Genomic DNA, 17684 nt, shown 5'->3' on the forward strand with positions numbered 1-17684 from the left:
AGCCCCACAGAGGTATCAGATCTCCTCCTCATCCTCGTCTCCTTAATTAGGACAATTAAGAGATCTACAGGACAGATGGATGGAAATCCAGCTGGCTGCCGTGCCTCTCTGAGGAGAACTGAGCCGCTGATGAGGTGACTTTTAAGTGATCCGAGTGAGTCTGCAGGAGGATCGGATCGACAGTACTGCGGTACTCTGGCGCCCCCCGGCGGCGGTAACCGGATGCTGGCGCTCACTGGTTGTGCGAGTTGCGGGAGCGGAAATGGCGGCCTAATGATATTTATATCAAATATAATTTTATATCAAATATCATTTTAGTGTTTGGGTTTAACGGAAATTAATTGGTTAAAAACATCAGTTCCTCAGTATTTGTAATATGTTCACCAGAGTCTAGACTACTGACAAGAGTTTAGCCGTGGGAGGATTTTTATACTAATAGCTTTTATAAAAAAAATAATAAAAAAGAAAGGGTAGAGAAATTCTTTTTAATGGAACTTGATTTTTCAACAATGTCATCTTAAATTCATTAGCTTATTTTCACGAAGCAAGCATCTGTGGTTAAACTTTTTTCTAAAGCCGCATTTGGTACATTTGTTGCTGATATACATATTCATTTTTTTTACATCACACTAAATAGAATTTTGCTTAACAAACACTTTGGACATTTGTTACTAGAGCCTAAAGTAGAATGACTTTTTGAAGGTTAGTAGAGCATAAACTGATACATATTGTTAGAAAGAGAAGAAACAACCAGACTAACTTCATTTCTGGTATCGAGAGTTTAGAGAAAAAAACACACGTTTTTTTTCTCTTAATGACATAAAATGTAAACATTTATAACCTCATTTTGCAAATTTTGAAAAAAAGGCCTCTGCATGTTTGACTTGTAGGCTAAATAGTGGGCAACAAGTTTTACAGCTCTTGTAGTGACTCTGCGCCTCTGTGACGTAGAGCTTCGTTGGTCAGCCACCTGCACACGAGAAAAAGTTGTGGTTCAATCAATCGGAAGCAATAACATTTATTTGCGAATAGAGACGTTCTCTACACAAATGTGACAAACCGTGCAACTGACTCACATGCTCAGGCTGCCTTTTTTCTGTTTTATTCCTACAGAGAGAGTAAGCATCAGATCAAATAAAGAACCTCTGTCCAACTTAAATTGAGTTTATACTGTTAGGAATACTCACGCCGCAGCTGCCACATGGCTACTATGGCAACAGCCGTCACCACCAGCACCAATGGCACCACGGTGGCTGCTAGGTGATGACTTTTACTCTCCTCCACACTTGCCTAGCAGAGAGGATTCAATAAGAGTTTAACGCTGCCTTCACTCTTATGAACACGACAGTTGCAATGACAGAGGATGCAGAGCGTCACAATGAGGTATAGAGCCTCAAATCCTTGCTTTTTGGGGGGGGGGGCTACTGATTCAATCAGGGGGAGAAACAAAACCTTTGATTCGGAGTCAAATGTCTGGCACCATTTGCTGTCCTTTTGACACAGTTTGGGCCTCTAAAACGTCTCATGGCCTCATGTGTCTCTGTGTGTCTGTCCCCTGATCTGCCTCGTCCACCCAGCTGCCTCCAAATGCCACATCACAGCCCACCCATACATACTCCCCCGTCTTCCCCGCTGCAGTTGTCAGATTGTCATCATATCGTGTCTCTCTCGTGACAATGCTCTGTATCGTGTTAATGACCGACTGCCCCTTTTGTGGAATTTGCTCGCTCCCGGTTGGAGTTGTTGTTAGTTTATTTTTGTTCATCGCTAAAGAACCACCTGTTGTTTAAAGTCAAATCTGGTCTCCAGTGTCGGCCTCTGCGTTTGTGAGTCCTCACTCAGCCGTGAAGTGTGACATAAAATGCTCAATGCTCAACTGTGCTTCTCTCACCGCTGAATGGCCCTTTCTTGCTGAGCGGGCAGCTCAGTGGTGCTCTGCGTAAGGACAATTTTAAGTTCCTTCTACTACTTTGACCACTTCCCTTTTAGGCTAATTTATACTTGTACAAATATGACATGTGGCACAACGCCTATGCTGCATGGGACATCGTAGCGTAGGATTGGAGGCAGACGGGAAAAAGTAAATAAACAAACGGCCATAATCAGAGCCAGTGGTTGTTTTGTCCTTTCTGGGCTGATGCAGAAACATCTCTCATTATGTGTCGATGATCTCCTTATATATATGTGAACAGTTACCATTTCCATTGGTAACTGCCAATATTTATACTTTAGTGAGATGTTGAATGCAGGAATGTTAACAGAGAGATTTCTACACTGAAGTATTGAACTTTTACTGGTGACCTCTTGTTCCACCACTGATTTCACACGTTCTTGTTCAAATCTAAATTGATTTTGAAGCCGTTGTTTACTTACAGCAGCATGAGTGTCCATAGATACGGTGGTGAGGAGATCATCCCTCCCATGACCTTTCAACACACACAAAGGAAAATAGCCACATTTTGAAAGTGTTGCTTTTCAGAAAAACAGCTCGAGAGGCGAAAAAAGAAGAAATACATTATTGCGAATATCCAAGGGGGTTTCCTGTCCTCTGAGGAACTGTGATTGCACTACTTGACCTAACGAGCCTCAGCTCACCGAGGAGTCAGAAACCACGCAGCCAATGAGAATAACCCCAGAAGAAACAACAGAATCACTGCACCTGCTTCTCTGGTGGTGATGGTGAGGATATTGCTGGCTTTACTGGTGCCCAGACTGTTCTGGGCAAACATGCGGATGTTGTATGTTGAGGGATACATCTCTATTACTGTGGCCTCTGTCTGGTTGGCACTAAAGTCAACAACCATCTTTGTGTTATCCCACGAGGCTGAGGAGGAGAAAGGGAAACTGTATTTAATGTTATATCACCAGATGCCTTCACAACCAGAATGTAAGTTACAGAAAAGTGGTTTAATCACTCCATCGAAAGTGTCTCATACCGTTCACTGCTTTACACTCCAGGTAATAGCCGGTGATGTCGGTGTCGCCCCCAAAGCCGGGAATCCAGAAGAGGGAAATCGTGCTGTCTTTGACCTCCGTTAAGTAGATCACTGGGGGATCCGGGAGCACTGGGAGACACAGAAATTTAGACTTTTTTCCGCAGCTCTGTTTAGTTTTTTGACTTTGAACACGTTTCTTTATCAGACATTTGTTTTAAACTTTACTTAATATGGAAATTCCATCGGCATTAAAGTTGTGACATACAATTATGCAACTAGACACTGTAACAACGATCTTACTTGAATTTGGCATCGCCATTCATTCAAGTTCATGCAGACATAAAGATTGAAATAGAAAATGACGCATTGACAGTAACACTTTAGTGTCACTGGAGAAACTCCAGAAACACACACATCAAGTACCTGACGAGGTTCCTGCGGTACTTTCTCTCCCACCAGTGGCAGCAGTAACAGTCTCAGTTGTTGAAGTTATGTGACCTTGGGAAAGAATAAAGACAAAGTTTCCAATCCAACTGTATTTCTGCAGTTCTCAAGATGTTAATAAATGGTTCATGATTAGGATTCATCTACACAATAAGCACCTGAGGTGGAACGCGTAGTCTCCTGCATCCAGATTGTGGCCGCAGAGGAAGACGATTTGATAGTTGAAGCTGTCGACGTTTTGACTTGTAACAGAAAAAAAAAAGTGGATCTTCTTCAAATGACTCGATTTGATAGTTTTAGTATCTTCTCGTGTTTCCTTTCTCACCTTCATCCAGAGTGGAGCAGAGCGGTGCCGTCGATGCGGGTCCTACTCCTGCATTGTTTTTGGCCTGTACAATCACGCCGTACGCGGTAGAAGGCCTCAGGTTGCTCAGGACGACGCTCTCCACGTCCCGCGTGGCCGCCACACTTGAGTGCTGCCACCTTTTGAAGTGCCGGCCGGCGGCGTCGTACTCCCTGTAGCTCACGCTGTAACTCCGAAGAATCCCGTTTCTGTGATCGAGCCTCGGCGGCTGCTCAGGAGAAAACACTTCGTTAAATTAAGATCATTTTGTCTTGTAAATTAGATTTCACAATTTCGACTTTACCTTCCAAGTGACCTGGATGCTGTGAGGAGTGAGGCCCTTCAGCTGCATGTCCAGGGGAGGAGACGCTGGCGCTGCAAAGAAAATCACATCTTTAAGAGGCCGCACGTCATCTTTAATGGGACGCTATTTTAGTTCTGCTCCATTGTAATCATTTCAGAAAACCACCAGCTATGACTGACGCTACCGGCTTCTTTAGTTGTGACGGTCAGAACGTTGCTGGCCTCGCTCATGCCCACGCTGTTGATGGCGAACATGCGAAGGTTGTACTGCTCGGCCGGACGCAAATCAGCCAAAGTCAGCTGAGTCAGTTCCGGATTTGCGACTTCGGTACTGACTGCGGTATCCCAGGATGCTGCGCCACAAGGATGCAGAGATTAGATCCAAGGTTCAAGGTGGTGCTTAATATCTCTGAGGGGCAATTTGTAATATAATAAACAATAAACACAATGGACATACATCAACCTGACCCCACTCAACACAGATCATTCATTTAGAAGTCCACACGTCCCTTCTCAAAGTAGATTTGGAAAAAAATAAGCTGCCAAAAGTTATTTTAAGATTATTTATAAACAAGGTAAGCAGACAATACTTACCTTGTTTGTTTTTTAGATCAATCCTGTAGGCTGTGATCGGCTTGCCGCCATCAAACACGGGGGTCCAGCCAACAGTGACAGTTCTCTCCTTCACCTCTCTCGTCTCCACCTTCAGGGCGTTAGGGCGAACTAAAAGGCACAGAAAAGGAACTGTTAAATAGCGCTGTAATACATAATCACTTCATACATCAACAGATTAAACAATGCAAAGTCAATCAAACCAGGTGCTTGTTATCTCAAACACGAGAACTCCTCTGACGTAGTCTTGATGTGTAAAAAGTTGTGCGCCTTTTCTCTTCTCTTAATTCCACAACTCACTTTGCTACAAATCATCTCATCATCTCATCCCGTCCGTCTCACCTGCCACCACCGTGAGAGTCAGCTGGTGCTTGTGATCGTTGAACCAGCCCGGTATCTCCACACGGCATCCATACGTCCCGGAGTCGCCCTCCTCCACCTGCCTGATGGTCAGCGACACGTCTCCCACACCAACATCCCCCTTGAGCTCGTAACGCTCCGACAGCCTGCCGGTTACTGATGTCCCGTCGGACCGGATCACCTCGTTGGCACATCCCCTGCTGGGGACGGCTCCCTGTCCCCAGCATGCGGAAAGCTTGCCGTACTGCTCAGCATCATAGTTGCATATCAGAGTCACGTCTTCTCCCACCGTGGCTATGATGTGATCTGCAGACGCACAACCTGAAAATACAGCAACGAGGAACATTTAGTAATGTTGGCATATTAAAGGAAAGCGTTTAATTATAATTTAAATGAGAGTACAAATCATTACTCGTGACAGTCTTACCCAGGAGAAGACAAAAGAGGAGATTGCAACACAGATGGAGTCGTCCTTGAAAAGTCATTTTACGCTTGTCTCAGAATCAGGATTTGGTTCACCAGCTAAGACACACTGATCCAAACCACAGTGCCGCTTCAGCTTTGAAATCCTTCCAGATCACATGACGCCGTCCTTAATGTGCTCACACAAACAACTTTTGCTGGCAGAAGTGGAATGTAGAAAAGAGACGCTTCCTTTTCTGTGGTTTTGGTTCCTTATCCCAGCATTAAGACACAAGTTTCATTTTGAAGGTTATTAATTTACAGCCTTCACTCTTGTTTATTCTCAGGGCTTGTGGCGAGCGAAGGATAGCTGTGCATCCATTCTGCAGTGAAACTCAGCACACACACTTAAAACATATTTGTTAAAATATATTCAAAATAACTCTGAAAATTCTCTGAAGCTAACTTTACCATTAGCAACTGAGCAAGAAACAAAACAGTTGTAGATATTTAATTGTAATCTTCATTTCTCAGATCGATATATATTTAGATCTCAGTATGTCCTGAAATACGACACTGATGGAAATAGAAAGGTCTGGTTTACTAGAAGGCCACAGACTTCTTGTGTTTCTGCTGAGGACGCACTCATGTCTGGTGGAGATTTGGTAACCAGCACATACAGAACTTCCTCTTTCACCACTTCCCAACCCGCAGATGTTACAGCCAAATATGGCAATACTCGTAAATACGACTGGAGTTATGGCAAACAAACCCAGGTTAGAACTTGTGGAACCCAAAAAAACGATGTAGTTGCTTGAATCCGATGGGATGAAATGACATACTGCCCCCTCCCAACCAACTAATGTTGCCACTGGATGTGATTGTACTCCGTAAACCGTATGGACCGTGTTCCTAAAATAGAGAAAAGAGGGAAGACCGACTCTCTTTCAACGTGTCAAATTAATCTGAATATCTGACGAGTCACAAACTAAACCATTCCAAGATAAAAGGAAAATAAAAATGAGGATTATGGAAAAGGAGAAAATAACTGCCACCCTCTCAATGTTTCCATCTCTCAGGTCATAATTTTATCCCTGCTAAGAAAATGTATGAGGGACTGGGTCAATCAAAATTGGCACAGTCTTATAGATGCACTATAATCAAATATATTTTGTATGTTGAAAACTGCAAAATTGCTCAGCACTCTATTTTTTGCTTTCAGGTTCAACCCGCACAGACATAAGTGCACATTTACATTAAATTAATCTACATGTTCTTTTAACTTTAAAGGGAAAGCAGGGTTATAGCAAATTTTTGTCTTTTGAAAAAACGTTTCTGAACAAGGGTAAGTAATGAAATGCATTTCGGTTTTATCTTGAAACTTAAAAAGAAGCCGACTTCATACTCAGTCTCCTTTTCAGTAAAGTGGCTTGAGCAAGACATGAACGTTGGCGGTCCTTCCTCTAAACATGTGAAGCGTCCTTGATGAAAAATCCAGTTTTTGGCAACAAAACTTCTGAGGCAGATTTGTGATTTTCTTGTTTCATTAACAGAACATTTTTATCAATACTATCAATGAATAATAACACCTATGAAGTGTAGTTATGGTCCAGATGCAAGGAGGGTGGGCTGATTACCTTTATTTAATTTTGCTATACAGGGTAATACAATACACTTTTTTAAAATCTTAGACAGTCACAATAAATGTATAATTGCAAATTAAAGAGGTATTATATTACAGCAAGATTTATTTTTAAAACATGCAAAGTTGAAACATTGATCTTCTCAAACCCACAAGTTCCCTACTTTGCCAAACAAATTCATAGAAAAATTGCAAACCAGTTTTTTAATATAAAGTTAATTTCAACCTTATTATTGAGCAGTAAGAGACACTCAAGTGCTTCTTATGGAGTGTACAGTTTATTCATGGTGGAATCTTCTCAAATATTGTGATATTGATTTAAGTCCAATAGGTGGCATTGTGTGCACAAGTATAAACCATCTAGCAGCGTTTAAGGGCTGAGACGTCCTTTTTGCCATTGAAACCAAATCAATTAATCTGGCAGATATTTTTTGCACACATAACACACACATTTGTCTTTTTTCACAGCTATCTGAGAGCACTGGGACCCATTATTCTCAAACGCTTTCCCTCCAAAGATGAAGAGGTGGATCAAGTCAGCAAAGACGAGGAGACACATTCAACAAGCGTGAAGGCCTTATAGACTCGCTCATCCTCTTAATGTTGAGACCCGTCATAATACTTCATAAACGTTTTCAGCAGGTGAGGTTTGGGGATGTTCAAGTGGCCTCTTCGGCAGGAACCTTCTCCCTGATTTGAAGAAATATTACCATTAAATGATATAATCAGTCTATAAAAGAGAGACTCAGTCAGTGACGTAAACGGCTGGATTGACACTTCAACGTGTGAAAAGTAATTTAAACGGCGCATAAATCACAAATTAAAATCCAATCCACACTTACTGAAAACCAGGACCAGGATTAGGATTATGGCGGAGAGGAAAACAGCTGTCGCCCTGCCAATGTTCCCCACTCCATGGGCGTCTTTGGATTTTACCTGCAATGAAAATTAACCTTATCGTGAGCATCCGTGAGCTCTACTTCTCACCACCAACCCACAAACACCCACGCAAAGCCACATCCCTACTACTTTAGTGACATATTTCAATTGTTCTTGCTCCTGAAGGCCGTTTGTGCTTTAGCATTGTTACAAATAAATAAAAAGATTGCGTGAAAGTTACGGGGGTGTAGTTTTCCTGCTGTGCATTTTAAACGCTCGTAGGCAAACACCTCCTGTGGTTAGGTGCACATTTTCCTTCAGTTCTACATTTTCTTTTTACAAAACAGCTCTTAATCAAACACTGGGTTTCCACATCAGTAACATCCTCCATGCATTGTAAAAAGTATAATCATGTACACACATTTTGTACCTTGCTGCATATAGCATATACATAAATATATATCTTTATATAATACAATACCGCAGTTGATGTTGCTTCAAATAGATCCAAGGTTGAGTCAACAACAACTTCTTCATTGTTAGTCACGAATGTCGTCACTATTTCTGTAAGGAGTAGAATCCGTCACTTACAACCACATATAAAAATAAAGTTTACCCTTAATGCATGAACACTGCCACTAAAATAGCTTCAACATCATTTTGATCAACATGACCACGGTCGTTTCTCAGGTCGCTCAACAGGAGATTGAAAAACAAAATGCTTTAAATTCACAATCAACCTGGAGAAGTTACCTTGCTCCATGACGAGACGCGTGTTGACCTTGTGGTCATTGAACCAGCCTGGGATCTCCACCCTGCAGCCGTACAGGCCGGCATCGCTCCTCTGGGCGTCCAGGATGGTCAGCGACACATCTCCGTCCGCAGTGCTGCCCAGCAGCCGGTACCTGGGCGACGTGATGGAAGGCACGGGCCCGTCCTCCCAGGAGACGATGGTGTCGGAGCATTTGAACGTGGGCAGCTCCCCTCGTCCCCAACAGAAACTCAGGACGCCGTGATGTGAGGTGTCATACCTGCAGGCCAGAGTGACATTGTGCCCAAAGAAGCCAATGACGCTGCGGGTGCTGGAAGACACTGCGGGGCACAGCAAATCGATCAATCTTGACGGTACAATGCAGATTGTAAAAAGGAAATGTGAAGCGCTCCACACACACACACACACACACACAGAAAAGTGCAGAATATCGACTCACCTTGGGTCAGGATTAAGAGGTAAAAATAACAAAAACCACGCATCTGTGTAGGCTGTTGTAAATCCTGAAGTGTGGAGAAGAGGAACTTCTACCCCCACAGTGCATGTTATTATGTTTCAACTTCCCTTTTTGGAAAGTTAAGGAGGAAATCAATACATTAGTCATGCCTACAGTACATCGGAATTTGAGTCATTGTAATGTGCAATAAACTCACACCGCATCTGCAGTTACAGGCCTCATCTGAGATTATTGTTGTCCACATAAACATCAGCGCTCACAGGTTTTCTGAAGAGGATATTTCGCGGTTTCTCCAAGATCAGCAAATTACGCAGCTTTATCACTACAGAGCTTTCCCAACTAGGTTTAAAAAAACCTAATTAATATCTTTCATAACAGACCACGCAGAAATCTTACTAGGTTTAAGAGATTCTTCTTCAAGTGACTAATAAAGTTTGTTAGTTTAGACTTAAGATATTGCAGACCAACTGGTTTCCTTTTTTTGTGATATTGCAGAATACAGAATAAAGCTTTGTCAATTCATTAACGGTCCATGAACAGGCGTTCAAAAAGAAGTCACGTCATTAATCAGTCGAGTTTTGAATGTATGTCAAGAAAAAATCCCCATCGACGGCTCCAGATAGTTTCTTCTTCTATGGACGTACAAGTTTAAGATCAAAGGCCATTATGAAAGGACCATTACTAACTGTGTGTGTGTTGTTTTGTCTTTACTTGCCCACATCCACATCCACTTGTCAACACTGGCTGCCACCACCGAGCTGCCGTATTGCTCAATAGATCTCTTCCCTCCCACGAGGACGTCCTGTCACACATTTTTTTTTAACTTCCCCATTTTTTTTTTACTTCATTCTCAGATTACCCGAAGAAACTGCAACTGTTCAAGGAAAGGTGAAATAATATTACTGCTAAAGAGCTGATGTTCGTATTAAACAGTAGATGTGATAAAAGCAGTCAATTGAACTCATAGAACAACACATCACCAGTTTCTCTAAGTTTGCATTTCCACAGGATCTTAAAGACCTCCTCAGTAAAACCTTTAGGTGCTTGCTCGTCTTTGCAAGAGGAGCCTCGTTAACTTAGATTTCTTATTTGGGTTCACATTGCACAAACACAGGTTAAAGCATAAAGCTGATTTACTGGTTTGGTTCAAAGCAGAAAAAAATCCAACTCTTAGAAATCTGCAGCTGGACAAAATGCTGATCAGGGCGAACAGAAGAGAAGAAGTGAAACAACAGCGGTCAGAGTTCTGTCCTATTTAGACATTGTGAAGGTGGCTGCTGACTGGTCAGCTCTATTTTTAGAGGGACTGAAGCAGACAGACAGACAGACATATTATGAGGACAATAATTCAATACACACATCATGGTTGAATTCTCGGTGCATTTTAGGTTTTCTTAAGCGATTGAGCAAGTAGATGAGAAAGCTTCAATTTGCAATTTGGACTTGAGGTTTTAAGGGTCAATTGTCGGAAGTAGATGACTTCCATTCCCAAAATGTGTTTTTCTGATGAGAAACCACCCATCCTATGGATGAGATATGGGACAACAGTAAGCTTGAAGATGCTGCCAATAGAGCACTTTATTATTACACCTCCTCACATAAAATAAGGAAACACTGTTTAGGTATGCGCGTGATGCTTGTGCCACTTACGCTAAATGCACATGCCCATATATCCTGTAAAAAGGTCGGTGATATAAGACCATTACTAATGGAATAGAACCACATCGACGTATTCATGCATTTATTCAACATTTGATGCCCTGATGAAGACCTCGCGGCCGCCGTGTCGAGCGAATATTTTGCTATGACAGCTTTTATCTGCCCTCTGTCCACCTCCACTGACAGCCTGCGTTTGCCTCCATTCGTCAACGCCATCAGTGAGATAAGAAAAAGAGGCCACAACGACTACCTCGGAGCCTCCAGAGTAAACATGCTTAATTATGTGGTCAGATCCACAGTGTTGAGCTCAAGCCTTTTTGAACACTACGCCGCCGTATCTTGAAGTGTATTGATAGTTGTGTGTTAGGTTACAGTGGTGCTCTGGAACCTAAAAAAAGTCACACGTTCAAGTGAAAAGCCCTTTAGTTTTGGTATTGTTGTCACGTGTCAGCCTGGGGCGGGACACCTTCCCCCGTCCTGCCTGTGGATTCCTCTCGGCTGGGTCTCTCTCTCTTTTGTTCCAGGTGAGATCGAGGTGATTGGGTTCCACTTGTGCCTGTCGGGGCTCAAGAATAAAAAGCAAGACAGAGTCGAACGTGTGGCTCAACCACGAGTCCCTGCCTCCCCCACACAAGAGTACAACCTCATATTAAGATGGGAGTGGTTGATAATAATAAATTGTGTAAAACTGACATTCTTTTAAGTAACTTTCTCCAACTGACTGACCTGTGTTCACCGCCCCACCAAGACAACGGCAAAAGGTGTGTCAACATTGTGTCTTGTTAAGCATGACCGCCACCTTCCTCTCACCTTAAACGCAAGCGTGGACACACGAGGAAGGACAGACTGCAGGGACACGGAGCCAGTTGAAGGTAAGCGCGGTTTCCACTTCATCTTTCATGAAGGTAGCTGTGTGTGTGTGTGTGTGTGTGTGTGTGTGTGTGTGTGTAGCCAACAATCCTCTGTAGCTTCATAGATTTCTTTTTCCAACTTCCGAATCATTTTCGTTGATTTATTCCTATAAGAACATACTCATATCTGTCAGCGTGTGTGTGTGTGTGTGTGTGTGTGTGTGTGTGTGTGTGTGTGTGTGATGGATTTACAGCTGCCGCTCCCTGCGACTGTGGAGCCCCGGCCCTTTCCCCACTTTTACTTCCCTCCTGGGAGTGCGTCTCAATGCCCCGTCCCCCTCCTCTCTCCTATTAATATCCCACTAGGGACAGCAGAGCTCATGTGGAGTTTGGGAGCGGAAACGCCTCCAAGCACTTCTGGAAGACAGAAAGCAGTCTGAGGGTGAGGAAAAAAAAGCGACAGATTAAGGAGAGTTAGGAAAGAATTCTTGTCTGAATGCGTGAAAGAGGATTTGAAAGTGTGAGTGAGGAGAGGAAACAGGTTGGAAGAGAATGAAAGAAAGGAGATGAAGTAAGAATGACCGAGTTGGCACAGAACAGGGTGAGATTTATCCGATAGAAATTCACCGTAAACTCACCAACAGAGTTGCCTGTAGGTTGTCAAACGAACAGTATTCACTCTCCTTTTTAAAAGCATGTAGTAATTATTGTAATTTGACATTGAACATTCCCAGTGCTCGTTTTCTTCCCTTTTCCTCCCACCCACAGTTTGCTGGGACGCTGCCCTGAATCCAGTTTCCGTTGCTCATTGCAGCAGCGTTATGGGATACAGTCGCAGACAGCGTTTTCCCACAAGCAGTGTTTTCTCTATTTAAGCGACTTACCACTTGATATTGCTTGTGGTCATCTGTGTTGTGAACTCTGCAGCAGACGGTGTCCTAAAAGCTGGCGTGAGGAAGGTAGGACGCTAATAGGTGCCTCTCTACGCCGAAGCGGCCGGTGCAGGATATGAGGACACTTGGCCGACAGCGTTCTCATGAGTTCAGTCTCCTTCGGCACAATCGAAGAGGAAATATGTGCAAACATAAACATGCCCTTAAAGGACAGATGATTATGGATGTACAGAAGAGAAGTTCTGCTGACCCGGGGCTGCGACTCTTTCACTCCGCTGGGAAACAAAGTCCTCTTTTCATTTCTCACATGGCCCGGCCACCCCTGCTATTAACACAGGACAGAGGGATGCTGAGAAAACCAGTCGAGGACATAAGCATGGGACCGTTATGGGAGAGATTATCCATGAGCAGTCCTCTAGAGGTAGAGCTCTCTAAGGTTTTGTTTGTGCAGGTTAGGAGTGGTATAAATCCAGGTTTGACAGGTTTATTTTATTAGGTTTTTAGTAGACCCAATCAAGGCTGGGGATACAAACTCACCCAATCGGGGGACAAGACGTTGCGCTATCTCCCCCGCTGGGGGTTAGAAGTTTAATCTATCGGCTTCAGATTGTTTTTTCCTGTGTTTGCGTCTGAGCAGACAGGCCTGACACGGCCACAATACTGCGATTCATGCCAAGGCCACGAGTCCTCAGCACTAAACACAGCAAGAGTCAAGGTTCATGAGAACATGCTTTCTATCTCTATGCAAGTGTTCACGCACACTCGGCTTTTTGCAAATGGTGCACATTTTAAAGTATTTATAAAAGGCTTATGTGAAAACATTCAAAAGGACCGGCTTATTTATTGTTTTCGCTCCATTGCATTTTGACAAACAAGTTCCTTGTCTTTCCAATTTTAATAGAAAATGCAAATAATTTCAGTGACGACAATAGGGATTAGAAAAATAATGACTTGTGGACAATCTCCGTCCGATAGTGTTCAGGAAAAGTTCATGCAAACAACTTTTAGTTATCAAAATAACACTTTGGTCCAGTTCCAGATTTATATTATATATTAGACAGACTACAGGAACCTCAAAGGGCACCAACTTGCACCAATTAAAAGTCATTGAGTATTCATCGTTCCACTGTCTTCTCCATAAATAACCATGAAAACATTTATTTCATTGTACTGTACTGCATTGAACAGTTTGCATAATCAATAATGTTCAGTTGTCTGTAAACTTAATAGCAATCAGCTTGCTAGTGGTGGTATTGCATCAGATGTTCAGTGTGTGTGAAAACAAATTTTCCGCATCAAATATTAAAACTACATTTTTTTTAACTTTTGCTGCAGAGTTGTTAACCTTTAAAACATTTCTCAGCACAAATTTTAATGTTAACCAGCAATATACTGAATATATGAATCAATCTTAATTAGCAACAAACATCACAGCCGCATGAGTTTTACTTCATGGGGTCCAGGCATGAATAACAATGTCAACCTTTAGTATTCACACAGGCATTGACTAAAACAGAAGCCGCCAAAAGTCCAATCAATAGTTTCGTGACTGACATTGCTTCCTTTTTGCCGTTATCCACCTAAATCTCAAGAAATTCAGCGCAGTGGGAGTATTTGAGTCATTGTTATTGACAAACGGCGGGCAGATTTATTTATATATATTTTCCACGTCAGATATATGGGCTGACGGTTTCTGAAAATACCTGCCTGAAACCTAAATCGGCACGGCCAAAAAGTAACACGTCAAACTTTAGAGTGGGAGGCTTTAAAAGAGCTCCAGGACACAACTTATTGTCTCATCCAATTTATTGTTAAATCTGGGCTGAATCAAAAATATATTTAATCAGAAAGTGATGCTTTCTTATGTTTTTAACTTTTGGAATATATTTAGAATCTGGTTTATTTGCCTCTTAAATATTGAAACTGTTATTATAATAACAGTATATTAAACATATTTATGTAAATTCTCACAGCTGGTTATTTCTGCTGCAAGAGAGTCGGGTCATGGACGGAATCCGTACTTACAACAAATTTACCGACTCCAGGAATTTCAGGTATTTCCAGACACATTTGTTCTTCCTGAAGTTGTCTTGCGTACAGAGAACATCATCCATTTTAAGCATATAATCCCTGTTTATTAGATTTATAAGGGGAACCTACACAAAGACAGGAAGGAAACTCACCGTCGGCTCAGAAGTGCACAATAGGGAGGTGAGGCGTAGGGCACCGAGTCAGTGAAAACAAGAAAAGAAAACTCACCTGAGTGCAAAGGTGACATTCCAGGCATTTAAGAGAAATTTGTAGTACAAGCCCCCAATGACCAATGTCAGCAAAAACAAATAATGTATTATTTTAAAAAAGGAGGCAAAAGCAAGCGGTCACGGTCAACTCGATGCTGGTGAAGCAAGCTCATGAAGTGATGTTTTTCTTGAGGAGACTTTATGTGGCGGAATTCCTTTGCAACGTTCTTATCTACATTTACAGAGGAGCGATAGGAGCATCCCGACTAGAAACATCTCGTGCTGGCTTGTGATGTGCACGGCCAGGACAGGAGGACTCAGCAGTGGGCGCTACTGCCCAGAAGATCCTTGGTACCATCTAAAAGTACCAACAGTCCACACAGCCACTGCCTGTACACTCTGCTGCCGTCTGGCAAGAGAATCATTGGTGTCAGCTGCAGGTTGTGGAGGGTCTGGGATTCATCCTGTGCATACAAAATGTTTTTGTCTTGTCTTGCTTGTTTCTCTGAGGTAGAAAAAGGGGTTGCAAACATAACTGTTTCACCCACACTCATGGCAATGGTCATAATTACCCTTGATGCTAATCCCATTCAGTTTGGGGCAACAACCGAGTAGATGTTTGCATGCAATATAAATTATTTATTTCCAACTTTTCTAAAATTGTATTTGAATATTTCTCCATAACAGAGGCCCTAAAAAAATTAAAAATCTAGAATTACATAGTTTGGGGATGACCAGAATTTGAGTGTGGTCAATCCATTGAATTGTATTAGTTTGTGCCGATTTTAGTGCCATTGTCATCTCAAGTCAGATAAATTACATGAAGACATTTCAATCTTCATTTTTATTAGTTTCTATGGTTACATTTGTTTTTTACAACACAATGTATAACTATTCATATATATATCCGTATTTTAGACTTCAAATATGGCAAAAATATATTAGGTAATACAATGTGATTTAATATTCGTCTTTCAGAGAAAAGTTAAGGCTACATTGAATAGAGCTTCTAACAAACCCAACCGCGCCCTGCCGTTTCTGCTCCATGTGCTCTTTTCTAAAATGAATCAGCCTGGTGCAGGACAAATGACAAGTTACGCAATCAATAGCGGCTCCGCTGCATCGTGCTGCACCCTGTAGACGGGGGAAAAACACAAAAGGCACTTCTTTATAATCACACTGCAATCTCCTTGGAGACACTTTAACTGCAATTGTGCAGCACACTTGGCCTCGGGTCTAATGGGAGTTTCACACAGACGCCTGTGGCATTTCAATTAGGCTAAAAAATGCTTCCACTGAAGACACACTGGCAACCCGCCAAAAATTCAACAACTTGTGTTTTTTGTTGATACAGGAAAATGATACCTTTTATTAGACATAATTGGATATAACTTATGCACCAAAACCAAGCGAGCATCACATCACAGTACAAATTGTATTGATGCATCCCTGTATCCGTATCGCATTTAGGTTTACTCCACATTCACCGTGTGTGGCTTTCAGATACAAAACAAGTCATCAGATTCAGTTTCAGACAAATTTCTGTCATTTCCTTAAAAACACTTCAATATCTTCCAGGCTAAAGATCCCTGGAGATGTGCATCTTTTACATCTCCTAACAAATACACTTTGCTATGCTTTCCCCCATAAAAAACAATGCTGCCAATAAGCACAGAGGCAGATTGAATGCGAATGAGGGCTGAGGCTGTACGAGCTTCTATTGTATCGCTTTTTATTCTGGCAAAGGTCCGTTCATTTCCAAAGACAGCTTGCAGTCTGCAGTTTGCCTCCTCTGTGACTCTTTCATCAATGGGGACTGTAAACAAAGGTCTAATGTTTACATGGTGTTTGTCTCAGAACATTTTGGAATACAAAGTCGACTTTAGTAAGAAGCTGTTGGTGTGAATAAAAGATTGTGAGGAATACCAATTTCAACTGAGCTATTCAGTTGTTGAAACATGTGGAAGGTTTGAAAAAGAAGTGAGTGATTTCACCGCCTCTTATTGGGGTGGAAAATTGTGCAATACTGGAACATAAATATACAAAACCGTGAAGGAAATGGGGTGAAAGCAGCATCATAAATGTTGTGATTGCAAAAGCAAACATGGCTTGAGTATTTAGTGTTGCTTTACAAGCAAACGTACCCACCGATTGAATGATCCTTATATTTTAAAAGAGCTCAATTGCCACACAATGTAAAATGCTTCCGAAATGATTATCGATGCGTTTGTGTGTAATCATGTTTAAATTATTCATTATAAAATGGTTGCAAGGGTTGTATTCTAATAGTGTAATCCAATGACCGACGGCCATAAGAAGTTGAAATGGAACAAAAGTCCCTTCGTCTGCCACCATCAGCACTAATAAAAGACAAATCCGCAACCATCACCGTTTGCTCCGTGCATTTGATGGCAACACTTGGACACAGCAAATGGGAAACACATGGAAAAGTCCAATCGGATTTCACCAGGAGATTAACACAGCTGGAAACAACATTAGACAGGAGGGGACTGAAAGATGATAATGTTGATGTTGCTATTTTTCCATCACCAGGTGCTCCAATCTGGTGTGTTTCCCCAGTAGACAGCTGCGTGAAACATGGCTCTTAAATTACACAGCTGAGTTTCCGCTGATTAGCTGTCATTTTTATATATTTAAAATCACCCTTTCATGAGTTTAATCAAACGTAATGAAAAAATGGCATGAAAAGGTGCCATAGCAACCACTTTGGACACACTGCTGAATTTGTGGCTACAATGTTACTGCTAACTTCTTACAATACACATGGCGGAAACCCATATGACAGATACTTTCAGTACCCCAGCGGTTACTGATGTGATAGTTGAATGCGACAACCTTCTTCATAGTCTCCTGCAGACCTCTTTTCCATC

At 42.1% G+C, this 17684-nt stretch overlaps 2 protein-coding genes across 3 annotated transcripts; both read right to left on the minus strand.

Annotated features, from left to right (window-relative positions):
• Positions 1-471: 471 nt before the first annotated feature.
• Positions 472-5754, minus strand: LOC120817938 (uncharacterized). Its single transcript, XM_040174624.2, has 14 exons — positions 5426-5754; positions 4981-5319; positions 4621-4749; positions 4212-4379; positions 4028-4098; positions 3706-3952; positions 3539-3622; positions 3360-3434; positions 2937-3065; positions 2660-2824; positions 2374-2426; positions 1188-1290; positions 1077-1107; positions 472-970 (listed from the first exon to the last, which is right to left on the minus strand). The coding sequence occupies exons 1-14, from the start codon at positions 5481-5483 to the stop codon at positions 913-915; spliced, it is 1710 nt and encodes a 569-aa protein (XP_040030558.2). The 5' UTR covers positions 5484-5754; the 3' UTR covers positions 472-912.
• Positions 5755-7024: 1270 nt separating this feature from the next.
• On the minus strand, positions 7025-9875 carry LOC120818251 (T-cell immunoglobulin and mucin domain-containing protein 4). Of its 2 annotated transcripts, none has more exons than XM_078102238.1 (6): positions 9347-9875; positions 9133-9257; positions 8675-9013; positions 8403-8485; positions 7885-7978; positions 7025-7732 (listed from the first exon to the last, which is right to left on the minus strand). In XM_078102238.1, the coding sequence occupies exons 2-6, from the start codon at positions 9173-9175 to the stop codon at positions 7656-7658; spliced, it is 636 nt and encodes a 211-aa protein (XP_077958364.1). In that variant the 5' UTR covers positions 9176-9257; positions 9347-9875; the 3' UTR covers positions 7025-7655. The 2 variants fall into 2 exon arrangements, with proteins under 2 accessions (XP_077958364.1, XP_077958365.1); XM_078102239.1 differs by having other exon boundaries at positions 9133-9252; positions 9347-9873.
• Between the last annotated feature and the right edge of the window lie 7809 nt (positions 9876-17684).

Source organism: Gasterosteus aculeatus, chromosome 4 (genome assembly GCF_964276395.1).
Source record: "Gasterosteus aculeatus chromosome 4, fGasAcu3.hap1.1, whole genome shotgun sequence".
Taxonomy (NCBI): domain Eukaryota; kingdom Metazoa; phylum Chordata; class Actinopteri; order Perciformes; family Gasterosteidae; genus Gasterosteus; species Gasterosteus aculeatus.